This window comes from Culex quinquefasciatus, chromosome 2, assembly GCF_015732765.1.
Source record: "Culex quinquefasciatus strain JHB chromosome 2, VPISU_Cqui_1.0_pri_paternal, whole genome shotgun sequence".
NCBI classification, from domain to species: domain Eukaryota; kingdom Metazoa; phylum Arthropoda; class Insecta; order Diptera; family Culicidae; genus Culex; species Culex quinquefasciatus.
The window spans coordinates 74,698,809-74,711,852 of record NC_051862.1 but is presented as its reverse complement, the minus strand read 5'-3'; the positions used below and the strand labels follow the sequence as shown (position 1 = coordinate 74,711,852).

Below are 13,044 nucleotides of genomic sequence, written 5' to 3'. Positions count from 1 at the left end.
CTTTTTGGAAAATATTCAAAACAAATCAAGTTGACAGCCAAATCAATGTAGAATTTCAGTTCAATTTGCTGATTTTTACACTACGGAAGTAAGGCGGCTATAATCTCCAATCAGTCACAGCGAAGGAGAAACGTGATTTTATCTCGCAATAAGCAATATATTAGTTTTTTTTATAAAATTTTTATAAAAAACTAATAATTAAATATTATTTTTTTTATGTGTTATAAAATTAAATTTTAGCTTAGTGATACTGAAAAACAAAATAATTAGTGTAAAAAAGTTGAAACGCTTTTAACAGCGATATCACCACCCAGTCATGAAATATTCTAGCAGAGCTGGTTCTGTCAGAATCCTGCTAGAAACATGGAACGTTTCTGCTAGAATGCTGTTAGAATATCCACCTCTGTTAGAACTCTGCTAGAATCCTGCTAGAACACCGTGACTGGGCATGTACAAACGCTTTGTTCAACGTCGACTCCCGCTTTATTTCACGTTTTTAAAAAGTCATGAGTATTTCTAAAAATTGGCAACATTGCCAGTTTAATTTTGACTACATAATAATTAATAATCATATTATTTGATGTGCAATAAGGCTTTCTTCACACAGAAAAATGTTTTGTACAATCAGCCTGTACGAGGTTTGTTTCAACAAATTTCTTTTTGAATTTAATCAACGCCGATTTTGCGTTGAAACAAACCTTGATCTTTTATTGTTTTGAAAAAGTTGCTTTGACGTTTAGCGTTGGTTCAAGAAAAATCATGATTTTTGAATCAAAAAATGTTTTGTTGATTCAAATATGCCTTATTTTTCTGCGTGTTGTAATAAATTTACCAATATATTTAAAGTATGTTCACATGGCAGCTGAACGTTTGGGTGCATCGGATTTCCTATCTATTTCTAGCAAATTTTTTTGTCAAGCGACTTCTAGCTGGTTTTTTTGACTGACCGCCCGATATGTCAGCCAACATACTTCACAGAGCTGTGACAGCTACAGTTCCACATTGTTTGCATCAGGACACTGTGACGAGAAGTTCGTAATTTTTGGGTATTTTTTTTTTTGGGTTACAGTATTTCTGGAGTAAATTTCGAGATTTATAAACTATTGTTTTTCAAATGTTTATAGGACCTTATCAAAAACAAGTCTAGATATACAAAACAACCTATGAGCCAGATGAGCCATGGCCCATGGGTTTCCTATGCACATGGAACCTTTTGAAAATTCAAACTTGATTTAAATATGAATAATGTTAAGCTCAACCCCAGTAAAAGGAACCTAATTAGAATCGTATACAAATTCCGTTTCAAACGCAACAACCGGTTCCGTGTTCGAACCGGTTGTTGCGTTTGAAACGGAATTTGTATACGATTCTAATTAGATTCCGTTTCAGAATTCGGATTGATTTGACTGGGACATTTATCTTTTAAATTTGCTTAATTTTAAGCTTTCCAGTGTAGCGTGCTCTGTCTCTCTTTTCTGTCGGACTCGTGTCGGAGTGGTCGATTAGTAAACAAACCAGAATCAGCTGTTCGGCGATTTAAATCCCGTTACCGCGCGCGCGATGGAGATTCTACCGCAACTTTTAAGCTTTGCTCCAAATGTTTTGAAATCAGTTAAAACAAGCGAATATCGGAAACTGTACCGCGATGTAATAACAAAAGTCACCAAACCAATAATTGACGAAGTGATAAATGTGGAAGATATTGCTGAAAACGCAAACGATTTTCAGCATAATTTAATCCGGATAGGAATAAGCTACGACCTGGTGCACAGTTGTCTGCACACCGGAGAATGGCACGCAGTTCCGGCAGAACAACGAGAAGTTTTTACTCTGTTGAGCTTCTTGAGGGTAGGCCATTTACTCTTTAAACAAAATTCACGGCAATTAATCAAACTTACTTCAGATTCTTTACATGCTAATTTGTGGAAAAGGTCGACCTGAAACGGTGAACGATGCTATTTTTGTTGCCGACATGGGTCTCATGCTTGGTGCCAAAGTTCTCGTTGAACATGAAGGCATGGAGCTGGATTTGCTGGCCAAGGTTGTCTCAATACTTACTAAAGCAAACAGTAAGTTTAATTCAAAATTATACTCGTATAATTATTATTAGTCTCATTTAAAATTTTAGAACTCGGTTTAAGTTCAGAGCCACCTCTCAAGCGACTTAAAGTCGATATCGATGATTCTCAAAAAGCAGTATGTGAAGTCCCAATCCTTAATCAGCCAACACTCGAGTACTTTGGGTACGTTGAAAATCGTTTATCACATGAGAAGAGGTTACTTTGAGAAATCTTCTAAAATCACCCACTTATCCCGATTTCAGCACCCACCACTACGACAGGCGCGAACCGGCCCTACTCGAGGGCATCATCGAAGACTGGCCGGCGCTGGAGCGGTGGCACGACCCCAATTATCTGATCGCTGCGGCCGGTGAGCGAACGGTTCCGGTGGAAGTCGGCTCCCAGTACAGCAGTGACGATTGGTCCCAGCGGCTGGTTAAGTTTAAGGATTTCATCGCGCAACATATGACGGAAGAAAGTGCCACTCGAAACATTGACAATGAGCAAGATCGGGCGTACTTGGCGCAACATGAACTGTTCGACCAGATACCGACGCTGAGGGAGGACATCCGGGTGCCGGATTATATTGGACGGACCGATACGAATCCGCGGATCAAGGCATGGTTAGGGCCGAAGGGAACGGTTTCGCCGCTGCACACCGATCCGGGGCATAATTTGCTGTGTCAGGTGAGAAAAGCATAAAGCACTGGGGGTGTAATAGGGGTTGCATGAAAAAAAAAATGAAGTTGTCCAAATTTAGTGAGCATAGCAACTTTTTGGTTTCAAATGGGGTATAAACAACTCCCCAAAGTTTGGTAACGGTTGATTCCGTCCTAAATTTGCGCAAAGGAATTAAATTTTCCATATAAACATGCACGGGATTTTTTTATCTCACAAAACGGAGTTCTTAACTCAATTTGACCCAAAATGCTCGTACGACAAGTTAGCACAACAGGGACGAAATATAACCTCATGAAAAAATGTTTTTGTGAAAAAAAATAACATGAACGGTTTGAAACGTTCGCTTTTGTTTGACTTTTGTAAAATCAGTCTGTTTTGAATTCATTATTCTGTTTTAAATAAGGAAAACAGACAAATAGTTAACAGTAATTAGCTACAGTATGTAAAAAAAGTATTTACACCCCTTGGGCACTATGCACATTTTGTGATGAAACATGTAAAAAACTTAAAGTTTGACAGGAACCTAGTACTACGTTTTGTTCAAAAACTCATGCCAAACATTTTGCTACAAAAAGCTTATGAAAAGATAATTTCTATAAAAAGTTATATAACAAATACTATTACGAAAATAAAAAAGGTGCCAAAAAAGTTTGTACACCTTTCGAAAAATTAACATAAATAATGTTATTTGTTGACAAATCACCATAAATCCAGACTCCCAACTCCAAATAGGCATCCTTGACTGATTAAAAAATAATTTGGTTTGAATATAAAGTTGACTAACTACTTAGTATAAAAGTTTATATAACTCTGGAAATTCTATATAAAACTTATCTAAACTTAATTTTGCAAACTTTTAATTCAAATAAATGTCAATATATTACCATAGAATTGCTAAATAAACATTTTGGAGTGGGTATAACACCGTTTTCGGGGTATTTGTATTGATAGAATAGATTTTTCGTTGGAATTTCGTACCAACCCGAAATTACGTCGTAGGAAAATCCGCCGGCATCCGAACCGGCCCACGATTCACAAGTCAACCTATGTGGAATCGGAAAGGGCATAAAATTTCCGATCTTTTGATACCCATACATCTACGTTTTCTTTAAAACCTACGTTTTTAAATACCTGGGCAAAAAGTAAGTTTGATCCACGAGAACAAAAATTACGAAATTCCATACATTTTTGGCAGGTTGCTCAAACGAAACCATAAAAACGTTTTTGCTTAGGTATTTAAAAACGTGGGTTTTATAGAAAACCTGGATGTATGGGTATCAAAAGATCGGAAATATTATGCCCTTTCTGATGCCACTTGTGAATTGTGGACCGGTTCAAATGCCGGCGAATTTTCCGACGACGTAATTCCGGGTTGGTACGAAATTCCAACGAAAAATCTATTCTATCGATACAAATACCCCCAAAACGGTGTTATACCCACTCCAAAATGTTTATTTAGCAATTCTATGGTAATATATTGACATTTATTTGAATTAAAAGTTTGCAAAATTAAGTTTAAATAAGTTTTATATAGAATTTCCAGAGTTATATAAACTTTTATACTAAGGAGTTAGTAAACTTTATATTCAATCCAAATTATTTTTTTAATCAGTCAAGGATGCCTATTTGGAGTTGTGAGACTGATTTATGGTGATTTGTCAACGAATAACATTATTTATGTTAATTTTTCGAAAGGTGTACAAACTTTTTTTGCACCTTTTTTATTTTCGTAATAGTATTTGTTATATAACTTTTTATAGAAATCATCTTTTCATGAGCTTTTTGTAGCAAAATGTTTGGCATGAGTTTCTGCAGGCCAAGGATTGATACCTAAGAGCATGCAATGGCACTGACCTTGTTGCGTGCTCTTCGGTTGACGTCCACGTAAGGAACATCCTGGAAGGAGCGTAACTAACTACATCCGTAGTTCTGTTAGATCATCCGAATTATCTTGATCAGAACAGTATAGCTCTGGTTCCTTGCGAGTGTCCTATTTTCTTACCTCCACGTTGGCTTGGTTTTCATGATGACCTAGCTGGTGGCCTGTGGAAACGGATCGTAAACCTTTGACCACCGCGGGTCAGAGTCGAGACGGCTAAAAGAAAAGGGCGCAACAATGTAGGAAAGGGAAGTAATTTGTGATTGTAGACGGTATTGTTTTGATTCGCAGTATGTTGAGTCAACTGCTGTGGATGTACCTGAAACATCGCACAACGGGGTTTCTCTTCTTTCCGTTTTTATCTACCATTAGAGAGCCTGGAGCTTGTTAGAGAACGGACGTCTCAGGCCTGAAGTGCCAATCGAGGCGCGGAAGCTGTCAAGAGGAGGTGCCTATCGAGCAAAATCCTTTGTCTTTTGCTCGATTGGTACCTCCGTTTGAAAGTTCTCGTGCTTCGATTGATGCTTTTGGTTTGAGGTGTCCGTCCTCTAATAGGCTCCAGGCTCTCTATCTACCATCTATATTCTGTTTATTTTGTTTCACTGATTCTCTAACACGCCTTCTGTTTATTATCGTCCATTTGTTTTCGATTTTATTTTCTTGATTCTCTTATTTCTCAACGCTTTTCCACTCTATTTACTAATTGATGCTGCTGTAACAAACTGTCTGTTTTCCCTTAATTAGGTAGCGATGTCAATTTTGTTTATCTTTATTTATCTATTTGAATAATTTTTCATCTGCCCTATAAATTGCCCTTATACAATCTTAGCTTGTTTGTTACCTCTATTTATTAACTATTGTTAATTTCTTTATCTACTGCATTAATTACTATCTTTCTTTTACTATTGATTCTTCAATAATATATTTCTTTCACTGTCCATTGTTTTCAATCTTCACAATTTTCTTTAAAACAAGTGAGGTTTGAGCCCTTACTCATTTTTTGGAATGATCAAAGAATCAACAAAAATATTACTATTGTACTTTTGAAAAACTTTTATAAAATGCTTAGGACCAAAAATTGTAACAAAACACCGCGACAAAAGAAATAGCAACATATAAACACGACTCAACACTAGGAATGATTTCAGGAGAAAACAATACACAGTAAAATAACAACTAGTTTTTGAATTCAAACTAAATATAAAACAGTGTTTGCTTTAATGAAAGTTGATAGGCACACTTTAAATGGTTAGGCGCTTATACTTGAGCAGTTCTCTAGGATTTCGGTCATTCGATTTTTTTGTATTTTTTAATCCGACTGAAACTTTTTTGGTGCCTTCGGTATGCCCAAAGAAGCCATTTTGCATCATTAGTTTGTCCATATAATTTTCCATACAAATTCGGCAGCTGTCCATACAAAAATGATGTATGAAAATTCAAAAATCTGTATTTTGAAGGAATTTTTGATCGATTTGTGTCTTCGGCAAAGTTGTAGGTATGGATACGGACTACACTGGAAAAAATAATACACGGTAAAAAAATTTGGTGATTTTTTTTAACTTTTATCACTAAAACTTGATTTACAAAAAAACACTATTTTTAATTTTTTTATTTGATATGTTTTAGAAGGCATAAAATGCCAACTTTCAGAAATTTCAGGTTGTGCAAAAATCACTGACCGAGTTATGAATTTTAATCAATACTGATTTTCAAAAATCGAAATTTTGTCGTAAAATTTTCAACTTCATTTTTCGATGTAAAATCAAATTTGCAATCAAAAGTACTTTACTGAAATTTTGATAAAGTGCACCGTTTTCAAGTTATAGCCATATTTAAGTGACTTTTTGAAAATAGTCGCAGTTTTCATTTTAAATTAGTGCACATGTTTGCCCAGTTTTGAAAAATATTTTTGAAAAGCTGAGAAAATTCTCTATATTTTGCTTATTTTGGACTTTGTTGATACGACCTTTAGTTGCTGAGATATTGCCATGCAAAGGTTTAAAAACAGGAAAATTGATGTTTTCTAAGTTTCACCCAAACAACCCACCATTTTCTATCGTCAATATCTCAGCAACTAATGGTCCGATTTTCAATGTTAATATATGAAACATTTGTGAAATTTTCCGATCTCTTCGAAAAATATTTTTGGAATTTTCAAATCAAGACTAACATTTCACAAAGGCCAAACATTCAATATTACGCCCTTTTAAAATGTTTGTCTTGATTTGAAAATTCCAAAATATTTTTTCGAAAAGATCGGAAAATTTCACAATTGTTTCATATATTAACATTGAAAATCGGACCATTAGTTGCTGAGATATTGACGATAGAAAATGGTGGGTTGTTTGGGTGAAACTTAGAAAACATCAATTTTCCTGTTTTTAAACCTTTGCATTGCAATATCTCAGCAACTAAAGGTCGTATCAACATAGTCCGAATAAGCAAAATATAGAGAATTTTCTCAGCTTTTCAAAAATATTTTTTTCAAAACTGGGCAAACATGTGCACTAATTTAAAAAATGAAAACTGCGACTATTTTCAAAAAGTCACTTAAATATGGCTATAACTTGAAAACGGTGCACTTTATCAAAATTTTAGTAAAGTACTTTTGATTGCAAATTTGATTTTACATCGAAAATGAAGTTGAAAAATTTTACGACCAAAATTTCGATTTTTGAAAAATCAGTATTGATTAAAAATTCATAACTCGGTCAGTGATTTTTGCACAACCTGGAAATTTCTGAAAAGTTGGCATTTTATGTCTTCTAAAACATATCAAAAATAAAAAAATTAAAAATAGTGTTTTTTTGTAAATCAAGTTTTAGTGATAAAAGTTAAATAAAAAATCACCAAATTTTTTTACCGTTTATTATTTTTCCAGTGTAGTCCGTATCCATACCTACAACTTTGCCGAAGACACCAAATCGATCAAAAATTCCTTCAAAAGATACAGATTTTTGAATTTTCATACATCATTTTTGTATGGACAGCTGCCGAATTTGTATGGAAAATTATATGGACAAACTAATGATGCAAAATGGCTTCTTTGGGCATACCGAAGGCACCAAAAAAGTTTCAGCCGGATTAAAAAATACAAAAATTAAAATTGAAGAAAAAAGACCGATTTCGTAGAGAATTGCTCACTTACATCAAACCCTACGTAATGTACCACCCCCGGCCGAGTTAAAATGCGTAACCGGAAAAGAAGGTGTGCATGCCTGGCACGAACACTCAAAGAGTGTTCTAGCGTGCTGCTCGTACTGACTCAGAGCAAGGGTGAGATGTAGGTGCACGCAGAAAAATATTTTGTAGAATCAGCCTGTACGAGGTTTGATTCAACAAAATTTTTGTTGAATATAATCAACACCGATTTAGCGTTGAAACAAACCTTGATTTTTTCAATTCAACAAAAATCTTTTCTTGTTTTGAAAAAGTTGCTTTGACGTTTAGCGTTGATTCAACAAAAATCTTGATTTTCAAATCAACAAAACGTTTTGTTGATTCAAATATGCCTTATTTTTCTGCGTGTGTAAGGGCAGTGCGTGTTCGTCGGGAACCTAGTGCATAAGATCGGTCAAGGCCCGTTCTTACACTGAAAATTGCGAATTGCGAAAAATGTTTGGCATGAGTTTCTGAACAAAACGTAGTACTAGGTTCCTGTCAAACTTAAATTTTTTTACATGTTTCATCACAAAATGTGCATAGTGCCCAAGGGGTGTAAATACTTTTTTTACGACTGATATTACATCAGCAGGGAAACTTTAGCAGGGAAAATTTTAGTTCTCGTATTGGCCACCAGGTGGCGTCATTGAAATCCAATTTCCCTGCTCACTTCACATCGTCAGCAGGGAAAAAAATTGTGAAGACAGCAGGGAAAGTGAAATTTCCCTGCTAACGTAAACAGGATTTTTTCAAACTATAATTTTTTTAAACTATAATTTATTTGCTTTGATCTATTTAAATTAGTTTTTTTTTACGTATTTCAATGCCTTCGAATCTGAACAAATATTTTTCCTGCTAACGTATCAGTTACTGAGCCAGAAGAAAATTTTAAAGTCATAGTCATGGATCACAAAAGTTGGCGTTATCAAACCAAAATAATAATTTAATTTTAAATTTACAATCAAACTTGTATACAAAGGTACTCAAATATGTTGGTTTAAAATATTTTTAAATCATTCCTGTTCTTCAAGTGTTCAGCAGTGAATTCTATCATTAGGGCGTGGCTTATTAATGTGATGAGCATTTTCCTTGCTAACTTCACAGTTTTTTGTCACAGTTACCAAGCTTTTTGTTTTTTTTTTTATGCAAGCTAAGGTCTATGTAGAACTATTTAAAAAATAAATTAGTAGTGTGCATTTAATTTTACACTAGCTTCGTCTGAAATTTAAGTTTATTTCTGGCTCAGTAACTGTTACGTTATTTAGCATGAAAAATATACATCCGATAATAAAGCGACTCCTCCATTAGCTAAGTCAGGCCTGACCAACACTTTTTGCTCAATTTTAGCATTTTTGATCGTCTAATTAACAATTGCCTACATTTTCATTTGTTTGATGGAATCGGTTTTCATGTGACCAGTTAACATAACTTTGATAAAAGTTTGAAAAAAACATACATACTAGTCATTTTTATCTTCATTTTAAGTCGAAAATCAATCCGGCTCGCGGACCAGTTAAAAAAACTGAAATTAAATTGCATTGAAATATACAAAAAATACTGATTTGATCAAATCAGCAGGAAATTTTTCAAATAATTACATTTTACTCATATAGAAAACAAAAACAAAATATTCCGCTAACGTAAGCAGCGAAAATATAAAAAAATCGTTTTGTAAATAGTAGGCAAACTCTTAGAGATTTGGAGTTCCTTCAAAATATTTCGTTACTATTAATCGCTTGATATTAGAACGTTTTTTAGAGCAATTTACAAAAACTATGGAACATTAAGGCCAAAACTCCTAGTGACATCCATTTGAATTATTTGAATATTAATTATTTTTTTCTAAAGTTAAATTCGTGTCTCATAATTGATTCTTTTAACTGAAGTCACGGACAAAATAACCCTGCTTACGCGTTCCAGAATTGATAAATTTTTTTTTCAAACTGAGGTCCCAAACAAATCAAAAATGTTTTCCCTGCTAACGTAACAGTTTACTGGGCCAAGTGTTACTTCATCAGGGAAAGCGTAAGCCACGCCCCCACAACGTTGTTAGCAGTGAAAAGAGTGAAGTCAGCAGGGAAAAAATCTGCCTATTTTTTATTATGTTTTCAAAACATGTTGGGACATGATACATTTTCGTGGCTTTCATGTTATTTTCAATTAGATATATTGCTTACAAAATAATATTTTCTTGAAATTACAAAAAACAGAAAAAAAGTTTTTCCTGGTTCATGAGAGGAAAAGCCTTCAAAAGTATCAAGCCGATATTTACAATTCGGATTAGTGACAATGTTATTACTTAACTAATGATAAAATGATTCATGTTAATGTTAAACTAATTGGTCGATTACCCTAAGGTGTCCATATAAGGTTGGGAAAAATATCAAATGCAATTGAACTCTCAAACTACCGCATATGAGGTGAAAGCTTTGCCACCATACATGGCCCTGTAAAAAAACATAAATCTGCGGTCTTCACAACTATTTGCCCTGCTGACGACGTTGTGGGTCGTTTGCGGGACGTGGCCTACGTTTTCTCTGCTGAAGTAACACTTAACTCAGTAAACTGTTACGTAAGCAGGGAAAACATTTTTGATTTGTCTGGGACTGACACATAAAAAATAGATTCTGGGACATCTGTCTGAAAAAATTAAAAAAAAAATCGAAAAAAAAATCAATTTAATTTTTTTTAAATAAAATTCTAATACCAAGCGGTTAATGGTAAAGAATTATTTGCAAGGTAATCCAAATCTTGAAAAGTTATACAACCAGAAAAGGTGTGATATTGTTATTTCAAACAAAATATTTATTTGAGTTTACATTACAATGGTACTTTTATGAAAAGGTAGTCAAATGTGCAGGTGTTAAATTAAATAGATACTTAATCCTTTATTTTTTAAATAGTTCTACATGGCCTTAGCCTGTTTAAAAAAAAAAAAAAACAAAAAGCTTGGTTACTGTGAAGTTAGCAAGGAAAATGCTCATCACATTAATAAGACACGCCCCAATGATAGAATTCACTGCTGAACACTTGAAGAACAGGAATGATTTGAAAATATTTTACACCAACATATTTGAGTACCTTTGTATACAAGTTTGATTGTAAATTTAAAATTAAATTATTATTTTGGTTTGAAAACGCCGATTTTTGTGATTCATGACTATGACTTTAAAATTTTCTTCTGGCTCAGTAACTGATACGTTAGCAAGGAAAATATTTGTTCAGATTCGAAGGCATTGAAATACGTAAAAAAAACTAATTTAAATAGATCAAAGCAAATAAATTATAGTTTAAAAAAATTATAGTTTGAAAAAATCCTGTTTACGTTAGCAGGGAAATTTCACTTTCCCTGCTGTCTTCACAATTTTTTCCCTGCTGACGATGTGAAGTGAGCAGGGAAATTGGATTTCAATGACGCCACCTGGTGGCCAATACGAGAACTAAAATTTTCCCTGCTAACGTTTCCCTGCTCAAGTAACATCAGTTTTTTACGTACTGTATAAGCAGCCAGCAGCCAAAGTTCTACATATTTTAGATGTGAGCATTTGTTTCTTTGGGTATTGTTCAACTTGTTCGATCAGATGCAGCAAAGCTATTTAAAACTGAACCAAATTGGATATCTCTTTCAAGATCTACGATGTCACAAAGTGTCGCTTTGCTGTTATGGACTCATTTTCAAAATCCAAGCGCCATAATCTCTCTATTTTCTATGCTCATTCTCATGTCCACTTTGACACACTAAAAATATCCCTTACCCCCCGGGCGAGTACATTTTGTTTAAATAATTTAATGTTGCGTTTTGGACGGCTTCCAAAAAATATCCGGTCAATTTACACAGCTCATGAACGTTGGTTCCGACGGCGGTTGTATACATACTCGTTGAAACGAAAGACAAATATTTATTTGTGACCGGCAAAACGAGGTGAAACGGAAGAAAGTACCTTTTGTGCTCTCGTCCCTCCAGTATACAAATCATTCGAGTGTGTATTGAACATGACAGGCTCAAAGGTTCCTGTTTTTCCTCGGTTTTTCCGTTCCGTTCCGACAAAGACAAACAGAACCCCTCTTGGAAAAACCCCCAACCGAGTCAAGACAAAAGCCACTATCACTAACCAGCGTGTCTATATTTGTTTTCTTTCCCTTCCCCGTGCCGACCCCGACCCGCGACGGGCCCAGGTGTTTGGCAGTAAAATAATCATCCTTGCGCCGCCGGACAGCACGCCGAACTTGTACCCGCACGAACACTTTATCCTTAACAACACCTCCCAGATAGTGGACGCCAAGGCGATCGACTATGAGCGGTTCCCGCGGGCCAGGGATGTCCGGTTCCGACGGTTGGAGCTACGTCGGGGTCAGGTTCTGTACATTCCACCCGGTTGGTGGCACTACGTGGAATCGCTTTCGCCGAGCTTTTCCGTTAGTTTTTGGTTTGATTAAAAGTTGTTGAGGTTGAAATTTTGTTATATTTTATTAAATTACGTATCACAAAGTACGAGGCGTCTCCATCAATAGTCCTCTGAAGCCAACAAGACAAAGCCCGGATGTTCCTGTTCACCAGTCATCATAAAATGAAAGATTAAAGGCAAGAAAATCTATGAAAAAGTTTTCGCCCTTTTTGTGGTTTGGTCTTCACATTCTGTTTATTTATTGTCGATTTTCTTGCGTCACCTTCAAAGATTCTTAGCAAAAAAGGAATATGCAGCAGCTCCCATGCTGTTGACAATACGATGTGAACAATGGCTTCGGAAAATGGGTAATAAAAAGCATTGTACGGGATTTGTCTCTCGAAAACCAGTGATTTTTCATTTGTGCATTGGATCTAAGCGCTTTGAGATCTTGGAGCAATGTTGCAGAAAGCTATTTAAACATATAATGCGTCTCCTTTGGTATATATGTGCGCTTTTATTTTCAAAGGAGACGCATGTTTCTGTATTTTCAAGTATGTACAGAAATCTTGAAATCAGTCTGATTTGCGATGCCTTTCCGTACACAGCAAATTTTCGGTTGCAATTTCAGTAAAATAATTAACTGAATGCGATTCAGTAATCATCACAGTTAATGAAATTCGGTAATAAACAAAAACATTACTGAAAAATCAGTAACTGGCTATCTGTCAAACTGAAACGTCACTTCTGACTTATTGTTTGGATGCTGCCGAGAGAAAATCCTCTTTTAAATGTGTTTTTGTATTGTGATCTTTAGAAACAAAGATACGAAAAATGGTAATAACAAATGCCTCGATGTTAACCACCTGTTTTTTTA

General features: G+C 35.0%; 1 protein-coding gene across 1 annotated transcript; it reads left to right on the top strand.

Moving 5' to 3' along the window:
* Window positions 1-1,505: 1,505 nt before the first annotated feature.
* Window positions 1,506-12,237, top strand: LOC6047681 (bifunctional peptidase and arginyl-hydroxylase JMJD5). The gene is made up of 5 exons (XM_001864676.2): window positions 1,506-1,848; window positions 1,904-2,069; window positions 2,129-2,243; window positions 2,324-2,747; window positions 11,959-12,237. Exons 1-5 carry the CDS (start codon window positions 1,561-1,563, stop codon window positions 12,217-12,219), a joined length of 1,254 nt encoding a protein of 417 aa, XP_001864711.2. The 5' UTR covers window positions 1,506-1,560; the 3' UTR covers window positions 12,220-12,237.
* The last annotated feature ends 807 nt before the right edge of the window (window positions 12,238-13,044 follow it).